At 24.9% G+C, this 18,304-nt stretch overlaps 1 protein-coding gene across 1 annotated transcript in view; it reads left to right on the forward strand.

Moving 5' to 3' along the window:
• The window catches only part of LOC126899654 (uncharacterized), a 31,043-nt gene that overhangs the window by 11,532 nt on the left and 1,207 nt on the right, over positions 1-18,304 (forward strand). The window contains exons 2-13 of the mRNA XM_050674713.1: positions 4,538-4,633; positions 4,703-4,882; positions 6,204-6,413; positions 6,500-6,584; positions 6,658-6,766; positions 6,825-7,017; positions 7,793-7,889; positions 8,014-8,123; positions 8,182-8,332; positions 13,338-13,517; positions 15,124-15,262; positions 17,388-17,495. Of these exons, the coding sequence (XP_050530670.1) occupies positions 4,538-4,633; positions 4,703-4,882; positions 6,204-6,413; positions 6,500-6,584; positions 6,658-6,766; positions 6,825-7,017; positions 7,793-7,889; positions 8,014-8,123; positions 8,182-8,332; positions 13,338-13,517; positions 15,124-15,262; positions 17,388-17,495 (1,658 nt within the window). The remainder of the gene's footprint in view (positions 1-4,537; positions 4,634-4,702; positions 4,883-6,203; positions 6,414-6,499; positions 6,585-6,657; positions 6,767-6,824; positions 7,018-7,792; positions 7,890-8,013; positions 8,124-8,181; positions 8,333-13,337; positions 13,518-15,123; positions 15,263-17,387; positions 17,496-18,304) is intronic.

Here is an 18,304-nt window from a genome sequence, read left to right on the forward strand (position 1 = left end):
ATCTTATTTAAAAGATCTAGTTAACGAAGTGACTGGCTGACAATAACTATTAGACAAGTATTTCAAAAATATTATATTCTCACCTGTTTTATACTAATTAATCATTTAGTATGCATGTAGTGTCTCTTACTTTAGCCATAAGCTGTTCTTTAATAAAAAAAAAATGTTTTTTTTCGTCAATAGATTAACAGGTATTATGTCATACATCAGACAATGACGTATCTGAGATAGAAATTTTTCTTATTTCATATGTGTATCAGTCTTTTTTAACTTTGCTTTCTACTGGATTAAATTTCGCAAAATAATCTTTACATCTGTACATTTATTAAACATGTGTTCAGTGTTAAATTTTTAATTGTTTATTAATGTAGTTTGGTTTCTTATCAACAATTGTTCCATTAATCAAACCATTTTGTTCCAATTTTTTTTACTCTCTAGTCGCGTTCGATTGTCATTTTCATTTTGTATAATTTTGGCAGTTGCATATTTATTTATGTAAACTAATATTTAAGGTTTATTTTGTAGTACAATTTGTTTGCAATCATAGCTGTTGGATTTGTTATCTGAATAACTTCATTCTTCTGTCAAATTTAAATAAGTGCATGATAACCCTTATTAGTGGATCATGTTTGGTACGCATTATTTCAAAATAATGTACTTACTTTGAAATATTGAATACTATTATCAGATTCTTCATTAAAAGTTGTTACACGTGTTATTCCCGTGCTATCAGATACGTCAACCACAAATCGTTTTCCATTTGGTGATTTAGAATTGAAACAGTTTGTCATCGTTGGCTTGTTTTTTACTAGCTCAAATATTACAAATCTGCATAAACGTATTTTTATTGTAATCTGTCCCATTAGTGTTAGCAAAACTATTTCATAATAACTCTTCTTTGTTGTTAGTACTTGTTTTATATTTGACTTTTGTATTATTCTTTTTTTGTTTATGTTTTTATTGTTTTTACATTGTTGACTAAATCTGAATTGATTTATTTTTTTCAGTAAGATTGAACTCAATAAAATGAAATTTAGCTACCTCTTACATCTGACATACTTCTTATGTATGTGCATTACGAATGCAAATTCGTATTTTTTTACATAATATTCATTAAAACTTCTGTTAAAAAGCTTTGTTTTTAAAGAAAAAATCATATATATTGTTGATAATTACAAAAAAAATTTTAAATAAATAAAATATTTAGATGGTTCTAAAGTATAAATATAAAAAAAATTTGGTTAAATTAGTTTTTTAATCATGTTTCAAACGCATACTCAATAAAATATTAGTGAAATTAAATTTTTTTTTTTTATATATATATTTTATGAACAAAATGTAACTAAAAAAAAAATAACGTTTACAAACTTTAATAAATAGTCTTTAATGGTGATTGTACAATATTAATTTGTGATTTCATTACATTGCATGTTTATCATCTAAATGATATCCTTGCAAATTCAAAAAGGAATCTATTTAAAGACCCAGCCATGAGACCATTATGTTATTATGCTACATTTATACTACTTTTTTAAAAATATACATTTTTACACGATGATTCTTAGATAAAATAAAGTATTTTAAATGATTAGAAAAACAATAGAAGTATAATTTTTAAAAGCTACGTATAATCCTATAGCAAACTATGTTTTTTTTCAAAATCTTACACTGAAATTCTGATAAATAATAATTATTAAAAGTTTAGTTCGGGTCAAATGAATTATTTAGAGTTATATTAGGTTTTAGTTCATTTGCCTTTATTAAAGTTTCCTATTCGATGCAATTTGTATGCTAAGTAGTTGTGTATCAACTGTAGTAAGAACTATATTCTTTAAAAAGTTTAATAAAAAAAAATGTTTGGCCTAAGATTAAAATAAATTTTTAGTTGTGAATGTCTACCAAAATAATGTATACCTTAAATTAAAATTTTGATGTAATTCTACTGTAATTAAACTGAATTTTGTTTAAATTAAAACAGAATTAAAATTGAATTAAACAGAATAAGAAAACGACAAAAAATATTAAACGATAGTTGCGTTGAAGACAAAATGAAAATTCTAATCTTTACGGGTGTTTTAAAATGTAGCGATATGAATTTTAATATAGATAATTGATTAAAAGTAAACTATTTATACAAATGAAACAGGTTACAGGGTCATTAGTGGAATAAGTATAAAATATAATTATTAATGTTCACAATGATGAATAATGTGAAAACATGTATTTCTTTTTCCTACTTAATATAAATCTAATTCAAAAACTAAAATCACGAGAAGAAATTTTTAACACTAATATTGCTATATAATTTTAAATTATAACTTAATTATAATTAAGTTATATAGCTATTTTTATTAGCGTTCTGTAATTTTCATAAATTTTATAAAATAATTTAGATTTTTAGAAAATTATAAACACACTGTATGTTAATACCAGGAATCATGAAATGGTTGTCATAAAAAGTTAAAGAAAACATAGACTTGTTTATTGCGATATATAAATTATTTATTTAGAATTATTATTTTACTGATGTTGTTACAATTTATACTAATAACATGCTAGTTGTAGTATAAATAATAGCTAAACTGAACCATTTAGTATTTTGTATTTAATATACAAAATATAGCATAGTTTTTATATTTATCAATACACCAGAGACCAAAATATAGAGGTTAGAATTTGTTGTTTTTAAGTAATTGGAAATCTAATGGTAGTGTTTTATTGTCACGTACAAAGTAGCATTCTATTCACCATAATAGTTGAAGCGTACAAAGCTGAGTCAGTATAGCAGGAAAACTCACTTAAGGAATAACGATATAATATGTGTAAAAATAAATGTTTAAGTATTGAAATAAAATCTGTACAAAAATGTAAGTATATAAATTGCAAAGCGAACTTTTTTGGAAATGAAATCATTTTGAAATATAAATCAGAATATTTTAATTATATCGAAATATATATGCTTATTACTATCGCGATATGTACATCAGCTCACAAAATAGCATTATACTAATAAGTAAAAATATATAAAGTTTAACTAAAATTCATTAAAATATCAAAGTCATGTTGGGTTATATAGAAATATCGAATTTTATTAAATACCTTTATTGCAAATAGTAATTGTTCTTAGGATTGAGTATTCCAAGACACAATTCTTCAGTTTGAGAAATTTAAAATTTTGATAAACCAAAAAGATTAATCCAAATTATTTAAAATATTTATAAAAATGGTAGCATAATTAAAGATGAGTCTGTAAGCTCTATCATTAAAAGCCACTTAAGAAACTAGAAATTTGGTACTAAGAAATGTCTTACAGGCTGTAAAAGTTGTAAAAATGTCCAAGTTCTAAATTCTTACCTTCCAAAAAATAACGTTTGTTAGAGTAGTGATATCTAATTTAAAACTAAGTTCTTTCTTCAATTTATAAATTTTTATAGTCATCATTACTCCATTAATCGTATTGTTAAAAAATTGGTCAGTTTCTTACGTAGGAGGTGTGAAGAAGACAAATCAGAAGAGAAGAAAAAATCACCGAATGAGAATCAGTGATATTTGTGACAAAGTCAGTTTTATTTTTCATATAAAATCTGAAAAAAGTTTTAATAATACGGATCACTTTGTATATATATATATATGAAAATCCAAGAATAAATCGCATGATTTTGTACTTATCTTTAAGATTGTATTTCTATTCAATTAATAGATATTATACTAATTTCATTCAACATTGGAGAAAAAATGAATATAATATGATAAAATAAACTATTATTTGACATTTCAAAACAACCATTAATTAATTTTTTTCTAACAAAAAAATATGATGATTTAATAAAAACTTTAGGACAAGTACTTCATTAAGTTACAAGCATTTTAATATATAGAGTGGGTATGCTAGCAGAGTGCACGTACACCAATACGAGCTTCACATCTCCACTATACAACCCACTCAATATATTAAAATGCTTGTAACTCAATAAATACTTATCCTAAAGTTTTTATGAGCCCATCATAATGTATTATGATATATCAAAAAATGAGGTTTTAAAATGTCAAAAAAATAATAATTAATTTTTATTTTCTTAATTGAGATAAATAATAAAGAAATGTTTTTTAACGTATTCCAAAACTGAAAAAAATATTTAAAAAAAAATCCCAAAAAATTTATTGTATCAAAAATTATTTATAATGTCAAAATCTAGTAAGAAACTCTGTATTTCAGTAATACATGATTTTCATTAAACAAATTATTATTATTTTACTTCAGAACATTATATAGTTTGTATACATTTTTAGTCCAGTAAGCATAAATGATACGTTATAGTAGTTAATGGAGCTTATTTATTTAGATTAAGATGCCACATAATGGTTGAATTTCTGTTATATTAATAATTATAATCATAAATAAAACGATATACTTTTTAGATATTTATTCCAAATAGAAAATTCGATTATAAAAAAAATCTATTCTTAATGAAATTGCATTATAATAATTTTAGATTTTTTTTTATAATCGCGTTTTAAAAACTATTATTTGTTTCAGCATGGAGTTGGAGTAGAACTTGTAAGATTTTTACCTGAAAACCACGTGCCAACTTTTTCTAATATATTTTGTGAGCTAGGCGTTCACGAAACAATCGTAAGTTATCTTAAAAAATATTTGTTTTTTTTTCAACTCTTCAATTTATCATAATTTTTTTGTATAAAGACAATCACGTGTGACTGTGACGCTATGCCAGCCATGCAACTGAAAGCAATGCGACAAAAAGGTGATAAGGTGGATGTATCTCATTATAGAGTGAATGTTAATAAGCTACAGGCTAGAATGACTGTAATATGTGATACTCCGAGAAAAAAAGCAGAAATTAAATTTGATGGATGGCCAAAGGTAGTGTAACTATATTTATTACCAATAAAGATTGCTTTATGCTCGACTTTTAATTATGTTTTTAAATATAACAGGAAGTAAAAAAAAACTTTAAAGATTTCATTTATACTTTATCGTAATTAATATAAGTTAAAAACTTTTGAAAAGCCGAATTTGAAATATGTCCAATGTAAGATTCCGGTAGTTTTAATAAATTAATTTTGTGAATATAAGACAAAGTTTATAAATTCTAGGATAAAATTTAATTATTTAGCTCAATGAATTGTTAAGTTATAAAAACTTGAACATTTATTAAAAATAAATGAACGAAAATAAGATATCTTGTATTAATTTCTACATTCATTTGACAGTTTTGAGATATGGTAGATACCAATTTCTTATTATTTTTAAAAATTTAAATAAATTTTAGTCAAATGAAAATAATTATAAAAATATACAGAAATAATAATACGACTGCTGTTTTGATTTCAGTGTAACTTTAAAAATATATATAATAACTTCTTGCTTCGTTGTTTGTAATCACATTTTGTATAAAGTTTGCCGTTGATGTGCCATTTATAAAATAATGTATTTCACTTAACGACGCTCGAAGAAAACCAAAATTTCATTTGGTAAATGTGATTGAAACTTCTTTAATAACACGTATTTTCTTTTTTAACATTTTAGTCCCATTTTTTTTTTTTTATCAACTTCTTCGGCTCTATTTAATAAACTTTTATTGCATTTTTGCATGAATGATATTTTAAAATTATTAAACGACAACCCAGGTTGTTATCCTATCTAAGAACGACGTTCGGGTTCATATTATTATTTTATGAATTTACATTTCCCTTAGGCGATACACGCTCGTGTAGTATTTCTTGGAAAATTCAGGATTATTTCTACATTTAACAAATTGAAATTCTGTCGACCAATTAAAAACGATTACTAATAAGATTTTAACTCGGATTACATTTCCATCTTTTAGTTTCACTTTAACGACTATTTAATGCATACGACCGTGTACATGCATTATAATATTTGAGCACATTTTTTACTGTACTAAACTGAAAATTATTATTATAATAACTAATTAATCATGATATTTGTTGAACCAATAAGGGGAAAAGAGGTTTTTTTTATAGAATAATCCCTTGAATAGGACTTTTGTAGATTATCCTCGTAATTTTTATTTTGGGTTACCCAGCTAAATATATATTTATTTTTATTTATGATTGGAAATATTTAAATGAAGTCAATAAAAGCAATATTGTTATAATTTATTATTATCAACCATTTTATTTTTATCAGTTTGTTGTTTATGAGATGTATCATCCCTCAGGTAAAAATAATCTTAGCTCAAGTGGGTACTATCAAAAGCAATACATTAGATGAAGTTCAACTACAAGATGTCATAATGGATATAGTAACTGGTGCTATAAGATGTACTAATTTGTCTTTAGATATGTACCAATGGACTGACTGTCCAACTTTTAAGAAAACGCCTGAGATTCCGATATCTTCACCGTTAGATTCATATGATGATAGGACTGTAAATATCAATTTTATATAATTTTGTTTATACATACTATATTAATATTTAACGACTGAATTATTAAATTCATATTTTCACGCAAGACTGTGAGCAGATCTACTTGCAGTCAAGGAGAAAAAAGATTAATGGTTAAAGTAATCAAAGCTGTTGGAATTGGTCTTAAACAAGGTGAGCTTTATTGTGACTTACAAATTCGTTTGAATTATAGTATTTAAAACACTATAACTGGTACAAATTTAAGTTTGTTATGAGCCATACTGCGTCATAGAAGTGGATGATCCATTCCAGAAAAAGCAAACTGGTGCTAAAAAGAATACCTCATCGCCACAATGGAATGAGAATTTTATTTTGTAAGTTTAGAAAGTTTTCTTTATATAAATACTTTTTCACTACTATTGTTTTTTAAAGTACTTTAAATAAACGAACTGAAGAAATTTTATTTGAAATATACGACTGTAATTCAAACGGAGAGGTCCAGTTCATGGGTTTGGCTATAGTAAGTGTTGAAGAACTACTGGTTAATCCATGTCAAAGACAAGTGCTGTCGCTACAGTCTCGACCTTACCAAAATGATTCAGTTTCAGGAACTTTGACATTAGAAGTAAGTGTCTTAAAGTGTGTTATAGGTGACTTATAGGACAACATGGCTTATTTTTAATTTACTTATTATCAAATTTTATACTAATTAAAAGACAAAAACACATTCTTAAATATTTATATTAATTAATAACAAAAATATTTAACTGATTCTAAAGAAAAAACAGTAATTTATAATTGTATTAAAACTGTATATTTTTTTATAAATTAATTTGTAAAATTAAAACTCTTAACTCCACATTGTTATAACTAAAATTATTGTCCATATATTGTTTTATATTTTGACGGGAAATTTGTGACTATTCATTTTTTCAATATTGATGAATAATAATATATTATAAGAGAAAGTCAACTCAAGATTCTTCTTCTATGCTCTCAACCACAGTGTTTTTTTAGGTTTTACAAATATACCTTGTATTTAATTATCAAATTAAGACAATGATATAAAAATGATACCAAGTCCAAAAAAAATCACTTTGTTTGTTTTTGGGAAAAATTAGTTAGGCGGTGATCTAAAAATAATTTGGAGGGGCATTTTATTATTTCTGTTAAAATGAGATCTATTTTTCAAGAAGAAGATCTCATTTGGAGAGAACTATTGCTTCCATGTCTCCCTTCTTATATATATATATATATATATATATATATATCTAAACGTAGTAAATACATATTCTAATTATGATATTCACCTATGAACTCTCAGCTAAAATCGTAAAAATGACTGCAATTTATCAATAAAGAATTTTTTCCTAGATCTTAAAATATTTTATTTATTTTAGTTTATTTTCCTTGAAGATGAACCCCAAAAAAATTTAAGACAAACTACAGAATTTTATAATGAACGGTCTTCAATGTATAACGACCACTATGCACAAGGTAATTCATATTTTAATATTTAACCATCAATATTTAACTATTCTGATTGTTTTTTACTTATCACATATATTAAGTCAAAGAAAAATAAAAAACTTCTGATTCCTTTTTTTTTTTTAATTTTTAGAGTCGTTTGGTATATCACTGAACCGAAACCGGCCTCAATCACCTCACAATACAATAAACAGAGAAAAAAATACATCATATAATACTAACTTCCATCATAACGATTATAATGTAAGATGGCTTAAATTTAGTTAATATTAGCTATCTCATTAAGTATATATATTTATAGAATACAACAACTGATAACTATAGAAGTTCTTTAGCAGATCAAAGACAAGTAAGTGGTAATTACTATAATGGTTCTCCACAAAGTCAAGATCAGTCCAACACAGGCATAAGTGTAGAAAGAAGAGGAACAATTTATGAAAATGCCCAAGAAGGTAACTCAAATTTATTCTATATACAATTGCATAGTTCATTTTTTATTATTATAATAATAAAAACCGTGGCATCACAGACTATATATCAATTTACTTCAAAAACTTCATTACATTTATAAAACTATATACCAAATTGTTAATTTAATAAAATATTTATCCAATTCATATGAACACTATTATTGTTCATAATATTGACAATGAAAACTTACAAGTAAAAGATGGAATCTAATTTTCAATAGTTTTTTAAGTTGGTAGATTGTAGACTAGAAACAGACCAAAAAATGTAATACGTTGCTGATTGATGGTTGCCAACTAAAGATTTCTAAAATAAAAATAAACGTAATAATTTTGCCTACGCTCTTCTTTAAAGGACATCTGGACACGTGAATAAATTAAAAAATTTTATACGAAAATTCGACAATATAGACTTTATCTAATTTCATTCTAATGATAGTTTGAAACTAAGATATATTTATTATACCAATATTTTATTAAGAAACCTATGTTTAAAAATTAATAAAAAAAGAATAGTCACAACTATTAAAAGCAATATTAAACTGAGATAGATAGATTATTTATTTTAATAAGAAATAACTCTATAAAATTGCACTTTTTATTTTAATGTTTCACAGAACATACATATTTTCGGTTGATAAAATATTTAAAATGTTTTTCAAGAATCTAGTTGAATTAAATTATTGAATACATGTAAAAAAATTAGTATAGTGTTAAAATTAAAAATGCGAGTAATTCTATTAAATACTCAATACAGATTTATAATAGTGTCGATAAAATTTAATAGAAATAATACCATGACTATAGCCAATAATATCTTCATTTCACGTTGAAAATTATTACCTATCTTTATGTCTTAAATAATTGGTTATCTTATTAATTATCTGTGAAGTAAGTACTTTGTAAATACTCCTCTTGATTATAGATAATTCCTTTAGTATTTCATTACTATTATTGATAATATTTAAATTAATTTTAGCTTTGATGTGAAGATGAGAAGGTATTAATTTTAACATAATGTGTTTATTTTATATATATATGTACATTTTTTTTGTCTATCAATACTTTTCCTCAGGTTTCACAAGACAGAATATTTTCAACGATATGTTAAAAGATCATATCTGGTTAAAAGCATTACTCTTGAATATTGAAAAAAATCCCTCATATCCTGTTAATGAGGAAAATTTTACACAAATTATGATTTTTAAATTCAATAAATTTCGAAATTTTTTAATACTTTTTTTCTAAAAATTAAACACTCTACAGATTTCCATCGAAGTTTTTTTAAAGATAGAGATTTTAATCGTCGTCAAATATCATCTATACTTGTCTCAACTATATACTCATTGTACTGCGACCCCATTATACTTGTTTTTTTTATTTAAAACTGTCATAACTTATTGGAAAAAGATTGAGTTAAAATAAATTTTTAAACAAATAGGTATTTTCTCATATTTTTTTCTAAAATTTTACTTTTCACTTTCCCACAGAAGAAGAATTCAAAATAACATCTTTCGAATAAAAACTTCATTTTCAACTAACCTTTTGAAAATATTCCAGAATACTTCGAACTTAAAAATAATATAAATAATTTAAGCTAATTATAAATAAATTGCCCCAACACTTTATATTTTTTTAACGTTTTCATTTTTATTAAAAAAAAAATGTTCTCGCTACCAGTGGTTTATGGTAAATTACAATTTCAATCAAATGACTTATATAATAATTTCCTAACGTAGAACAAAATGATCGATTTAAAAAAATTAATTTACACTTTTTTTTTTGATAAATCCATATTTACATTTCTGTTACACGTTCGTAGCAAAATAATTTATTACATTATAATTTTTTATTTTTTTTTCATTGAAAATAACAATACAAAATATTGAATTTTAATATTTTACTTATAAATCATATCAGGATATAATTAAGGAATTATAAATAAATGGTGCTGTTGGAATAATCTAATAATTCCTTCTAATAATTAAACACTCTATCCACAGATTTGCATCATAGTATTTTTTATTATTGTTGTTTTAATTACTATCAGATATCATCTATAATTGTTCCAACCATTACAAGTATCAGCTATATAACGATCCCACTTTTTTGTTTTAATAAATTTCCTAGATTTTTAAATACGTCAAACCAGATCTAATAGTTTTTTCTATATTTTTTTCCATTTTATAATTAATGTTTTTAGTACTACTTAGTGTAATACGTAATAATTTTTTCGATTTATTATAAATCAATTGTATTATGCTAATAACCATAGTAATAATCTAGTATTTTATATATTTTTTTGAAAGGTTCTAGGGATACCAACGTAAATTATAAATTTATTTCAGAAAACTAGTAAGTTAAATACGAAATTTTATGTTACATACTTTTAAATAATATGAAGTTAAGTAATAGAAGTACCGTAATAGAAAAATATATCAGGGAGGTCAAAACATTTAAACATTTTTACTATTGTAACAATATACGTAATCATACTGTGATTATGTATTTTTTCAAATATTTTATTGTATTTGGTAACTTATAGTCATAGAAATACTCAAAATATAAAAAATGCTTCACATTTAGAAAATCATAGAAATGTTTAAAATTTGAAGAAGCCGTAGAAATATGTAGTTAAAAACCCAGCACAGTAGGGATGCGACATAGTTGGGTCAAGTATAATGATATCTGACAGTTATTAAAATCACTATCATAAAAAACGCTTCGATGCAAATCTGTAGATAGTATTTAATTTTAAAAAATTGGTGAATTCAAAAAAATACATCATAGTAAAACTAATATTTTCTCTGCTTCGCATCGAAGCTAAATATATATACAGGGGGCCCACCACTCACTGACAACTTAAATAACTTTTGATCCAGTTAATATTTTTAGCTGATTTTTTTTTTTAATAATAGTTACACGTTAGGTCTATAGCTATATCTCAATAATTAATTTTTTTACATTTTATTAAAAATATTAATTATTTTTAAATTTTAAATAAAATGTAAAAAAAAAATCTAAGATAGCTATTTTGTAGAGTAGAATTTAAGAAAAATTTTAGTAAAAAAATATCTTATTAATATTCAGTAGTAAATATTCTGTAGCGTTTTAAAGTTTGTGAAAATTTGAATTTTCATGTATTATTTTACGGTATTAAACATTGAAATACGTATTGAGAAAAGGACAGAAGAAAGCACTATCTTTTCGTGATTACTATAATTTGGAGGTGTGTAACTTTTTCCATAAAAATGATATACTTTTGAATGAGAGTGATAAGCAATAATTGCCTTATCAAATTTCTTATCATGGTATTAATGCCAAGGTTGTAAATTAATGTAGAAATGTGAAATTAACTTGATCTCAAAAAAATTGCGATTCAGCTGAAGATATCGAATTTTTTATCACACAATTCCATTTAATGTGAAAATTTATAATACCTATTAAATAAAATTAATTATGTTTTCACTAATGATAAAATAAGTTTTACTGAACATTATTTGTATATAGGATAATCCGTTTATAATTAACCTATTCGATTATTCACAAAATAATTAAATAAATTTCCTATCAATCAATTATTGATTCATTTTTAGCATAATCCTTCATTACACATAGGGCTATCAATTTATTTATTTTTTTAATGGTAACATACATATTTAGCTAAATAACATAATAAAAGTGATCTAATTAGGATTAACTAAAGAACTTTTAAATTTGCACTTTTGAATTTATCATGACTTTAAAATATAAACTCAGGAGAGGCGCAGGTTTGTCTACCATTAGATATTTATTCGCCGCATTTTACCTCCCATCAACTTATAAAAATGTGAATAACATTTGTTAAACGTTATTATAAATAGTTAAATATGTATATTTCCATTTAAAACAATTAAGTTGATACACCTCTAAGTTATAAGGAATGATGCTAAAAGGTAAAAAGTACCTTGATTAGTTATAGAATTTTCCAAAATAATAGGTCATTGGCAATACAAATGTATGAAATAATATTATCTATAAAAGATATCTAATAATCTATTCAGTTTTTTATGTTATTTCAATATAATGTGAAAACTAAAAATATCTATATTGTATTATAACAACTGTAATTTTCCTTTATTACTTTGATTAAAAGAAATTTTAATAAAATTATAGCTCTAATAGCTTAAACTAGATATGTTATGTGATTTATTAATGAATCGTTAAATAAAACAGTTCCACTATGACTTGTTGATTTTGGTATAGGTCACAAAAAAAAATATAGGGCACAGTAAAACTAATAGCTTCTCAGATAAATATTAAGGTTAATAATTATATTCTAAGATTTTTTATCAATGTAACAGATAATACTATTGATAATTAATTGTCATTCACAATAGACACTTCATACTACAATCGTTGAATTCTACAAGACCAAGAATGATCTTTTAATTCTCCAATCTGTTCCCGAGAAATTACTCATCGTATTTAACATTAAAAAATAGTAATTTTAAAAAAATGTTTAGCATTTTTCTTACAACAAATTTTTATGGGTTGATAGTATTTTTAGGAAATGTAATAATTGAGCTATACGCATTTTAATGCATAGAGTACGTATACTCTGCCCGTCTCCCATACCCACTTTATGTATTAAAATGCTTGTAACTCAATTAGTACTTGTAATAAAATTGTTAGTGTTCCTTGTATACCACTATTTTACGCTCTAAAAATACAGGATGTAAATAAAGTGGAATGCACTCTATTTAAACTCTGTATTTTCACTTTGGGATATATAATTTTGGTAATTTGTGAAAACTAGAATAATAGTAAAGTAATAATTAAGATATTTTTACATTGCATTTATATAAATATCTCAAATTTATTACAATATAACATTTAGAAATTACTAATATATCTTATAAAAATTTACATTCTATGTTTCTAGTACATTTATTTGATTGCATATTATATTAATACAATCACTAATTATAATCCTCTGCGTGACACACAGATCGTGGCCGAAGTAGAAAAAAGAAAAGGGACTTTTTGGGAGCTATGCGTACAAGGTTTAATAGATCAAAGTTCAGATCAAAATCTATTGATGCCAGTGATCAAGATGCATTCAGATATGGCTTGTCCCCTGGCCAGGCAAGGTCGATATCAGCCGATGGCTCTAGAAATTCCCCTACAGGTCAGTGGAATAATATCAAAAAATAATAATTTGTTGTATTTAATGATATGTGTCTGGATGGGTCACAAATGGTTTCACAATTAATTATAAGAGTAAATTGAACTAGTGTTAGAAATACAAAAGAAATATATGAAGAAGAAAAAATAAAAATTGTATGACGAAATGGATGAATTTTTAATTCATTAATTCATTTAACTCTTAATATAATAATTTTGATATTGTTTAGAATTATTTTTTTTCAATTTATAAGTAATTAATTTAATTTTATGTCCATAATTTGTCCCTCATATATTTATATATACCAATTATATATTTTTTTAAATGGCAACATACATATTTAACTAGTTAATATAATATATAACAATCCAACTATGTAAATTACTGGTTGATAACAAATATTGAACCAATATTTTAGAAGTTATTAGGATTTTCAAATTTATACTGGTGGCAAGGTGAGATGCGTATTATGTAATTTGTTTAATTATACATTACTCTGTTGCCCTAATTCTTCCAACAAGGTAAAAACCAGTTATTTTTTTTAGTTAGATTATTTTCTGTTATACATAATAGTTAATTATTTATGCTGCCATTTATAAACTTAAAATGGTGCCCTAAAGAAAAAAAAATCTGGATATAAAAATGTTTAACTACTTCATATTGTGGAATAATAATTACTCAAAAAAAGTCAAAAATAAATTCTCAAGATTATTATTTTAGAAAAAATCCAGTGGTCAATAGTAAATCAATCGCCCTATACATTCCAACTTATAGAACATCTATTAATAAATTAACCCTGAAAAAGGATATAAAAATGATAATAAAATGAAAATTTGTTTGAAATTTCTTCATCTTTTTTAGCTTTGATGCGAAGCGGGAAGGAATTAATTTTACCATATTGTGTTTATTTTTTTGTTTGTCACTACTTTTCCATAGCTCTCAGTAGACCGACTTTTCTCAACGATACACCAAACGATTACAAATCGTATCCAGCTAAAGACATTGCCCTCAAAAATTGGAAAATTTTCCCTCGTTACACGTAAATGGTGGATATCTCCCAAAAAATTACGATTTTTAAAATCAGTAAAAATATTCACTNTTTTGTTTGTCACTACTTTTCCATAGCTCTCAGTAGACCGACTTTTCTCAACGATACACCAAACGATTACAAATCGTATCCAGTTAAAGACATTGCCCTCAAAAATTGGAAAATTTTCCCTCGTTACACGTAAATGGTGGATATCTCCCAAAAAATTACGATTTTTAAAATCAGTAAAAATATTCACTATTATAATGAAATAAATTTTTATAACTATACTTGAAATTAAAGTTACTATCAATCAAATAGGTATTTGGGGGGGAAAGTTATAAAATTATTAGTTGCACGGGCGTTCTCACTTGAGGTTACGTGGGATAACTCTTCCACGATGAAAATAAATTTATGATAAAGATGTATATTTTAAGGGATAGTAAAAAATTTCTTACGTTTATATATCCCTTCCTTACATGAAACTTTAAGAACGCCACTGTATACTTAAATGAACAATTCTAAAACGTTAAGTTCAGAAATTATTTTATTTTATTTAAAATGGTTTATGTTTATTTTTAGATATGTTAGCCCCTCCCCGTGCTGGTTCAACCAGATCTAGTTTAAGTGAGATGTCTGGAGCAAGCGGTACGTCGACAGGTACTTACTTGAATGAAGCGTCCACGTTGGTACTTGAAACAATCGAAAACAACGTTAAAAAGTAATTAGCACAATGCATATGTCGTCATCTATTTTCTCGTTGGAATAAAAGAGGAAGGTTAGATAGTTAGGGTAGATTTAAGAGAGGTTAGGATACTTAATAAATAATTGGGTCAGGTACAGTGCAAAAAACGCCCATTGGCTGAAAAGAATTATTTTAAACTCTATGGCCATTACTTCTCGTTGTTGACCTCTGCTGTAAAACCATTCTATAGGGAGTGAAAAAAACACATTTCTGGCAATCCCATAAACAATGGCAGTAATTCAAAATCACACACAACATAAAATACAAATTAAATTTTAAAATAAATAATAGTAATGAACGTACGAAAATCTTTTAATTTTGCTAAAAATATACATGAAATTCTTTAAAAAAAAATATTGCCCAAGTATATACTTACTTTGTAAAATATCAGGTGTTTTTTAGTTGGTCAGCTTTTTATTTTTAAGAGAAAAAAAATGAATTTCTCGTATTCCCTGGGGCGTAAGTAGCAAATGTCTTTATCGCGTCGCCTTGTAGAGAACTATTTTCGAGTCCTAAGGCGTTTTCAACACTTTGTTTTAAGAGAAAATATCAGGAAAATTTAACTTAGTTCTAGAAAAAATACCTTTATAATAATGTCGTTTTAATAAAAGCTTTAGTGAATCGTTTTTCTTATTTTTTTCCCAAACAGATACAAATGATTTCTAACGGCTAATCAAAGCCATTGCCAGACACATATCCTATTCGACAGAACTGTTATTTACCGTTATTCGTTTTTTCACGGGACAAACAAACAGTTGATAATATCAAATGTCGACGATTCTTAACACACAAATTTGGAGACGTACGGGAGATATTTATAGTTTTACCTTTATCGTTTCGTGTGAACCAACCATTAATAACAGGACAGTTAAAGTCGTAAAAGTGATAATACTGTTTTTTCTTTTAAACCTAATGATTTTGAAATCGTAGATATATAAACATTCCTATTTTATTCTTAAAAAGTTCTAAGAAATTTGTCGGTACATCAAAAAGTTTTCAATTGAGGATTATTAGAGATGATATCAGAAGAATGATAACGATATTTTTACTTGGTCTTATATCTGCTTTAGTAAGAATACCGAAAGAAAGTGTCGATATTTACTCTATCTATTAATATTATTTATTTTTTCATTTAACCTTATCGAATTGAACTCTATTTTCCTCTTGTATGGCATATATTGGCTAGAAAAAGAAAATGTACCATTGAGCTAACTATTTTCCGCAGATTCATACGATTCATTATAAATTAAAACAATAATAATTCAGTGATAAAAAAAAACAAAAAGAATTTTTGTTTTAATTTAAAAAAAATGTAAAATATATAGCACGACATAATGTAATTGTCAATCGGTAAGTCATCTCAAAAAAATAAAATTTTAAATATCTAAAAATAAAAATTGCAGAATAATTATTTAGTAAATTATGTTTATGCAAATTAGTAGTAAATGTAATTCAATAACTTCTTAAATTTAAGCTATTAATAAAAATTATTTTTGACAACAATCTGATTGAGTATGAGATAATATCAGATATCATATTTAATGATTATACCGTTACATTATTTCCGTATCTATAATTTCTTTTTACTTTTATACGTATAAATGATGTTTCGGTACGTTACCAACTCTTATTTTTTAATACTAGTAAAATATGGAATATCAATATCGATACCAAAAATTACTCAAAGTCAAAAAAAGTATCGATACTTTACTCATATCGGTAGTATCACAAAGTCTTTAGTCTAATTATCTAGTGATAATTAAGATTCATTTGCATATTAAGTCTTTATATTTTATACACCAAAGTGAACAAATGTTAAGATTTAAAAGTTTCAGTTCACGAAATCGGAGTCTCTCATATCAGTTTGCCGACTAGAATTTTACCAATAAATCCGCTGCTGACGGAAGTAATAATGTTTAGTCTTAACTCAGAGTATATGTCAGACTAACAATAGTCGATATTTATTAAGATAGTTCAAGTTTAGTTAAAGTTTAGAACTAAGTTTCTTGTTGTATATTATGATGTTTCAATATATATATTTACGCAAGAGAGGATATAATCCAAATATTTTTATGAAATAATCATATGTGAATTTTTATAGACATTATTTAGTACCATTTACGTTGGCTTCCAAGAGGAAGTGGAAGAGAGCTGGCGTTAAGTTACATATATTCAACGAACATACTTTTGTCGCCAAACATTTGTCCAGGTAAAAATAACTTAATAAGTTACTGTAAATTACCTAAATGTATTTTGACAATCTAACAAAAAAAAAAAAAAATGCTAGTAAATATACTTTTACACNGACAATCTAAAAAAAAAAAAAAAAAATGCTAGTAAATATACTTTTACACTTTTCTACAACAAATCGAAAATACTACGTGTAAAACTAAATTTAAGCCGTAGTAACTATTTCCATCTAAAAATAATATAAAGTGTGTGGGTACTAAACTACATAGACAAGAGCAGTGTTGTTTCAACAGATTTAATAAACTAAAATAAATACAATTAAAACAGTGTAGGGTGTATTAATATTGGTATATTATATATATATGTATTTATATATATATATATATAATATTGAAAACACGCGCAAGGCTCAATAATAAATATTTTCCGTAGCATAATTCCAAAAATTCTTATACGATTATAATTATTTGAAAAAACTTAGCCTTGGACGTTTTACATTAAATCGTTTTCATAAAACTTTATGATCTAACAGTGTAATACTATGAATTATACAATAGTATTAACGATTATAGATTACAATAACGAGTACATTACAAATTTAATACGAAATATTATAGTTTATTTTTTTACAAATAAAAATAAAGCCTTTTACAAAATTACCGTAACAATAAAAACAATCAATAATCAGGAATCGCATGCATACCACTGGCCTATCGAGACTTGACTGTAGTGTAATACTTGAAAAATATTAAAATCATCATTATTTTTTGATAGTAATACCAATCTCTTATGTTTTACACTTTGTCAGTTACTCAGCTGATATTGGAC

The sequence above is a fragment of the Daktulosphaira vitifoliae genome, unplaced genomic scaffold (genome assembly GCF_025091365.1).
Source record: "Daktulosphaira vitifoliae isolate Bord-2020 unplaced genomic scaffold, ASM2509136v1 Scaffold_2, whole genome shotgun sequence".
Lineage (NCBI taxonomy): Eukaryota > Metazoa > Arthropoda > Insecta > Hemiptera > Phylloxeridae > Daktulosphaira > Daktulosphaira vitifoliae.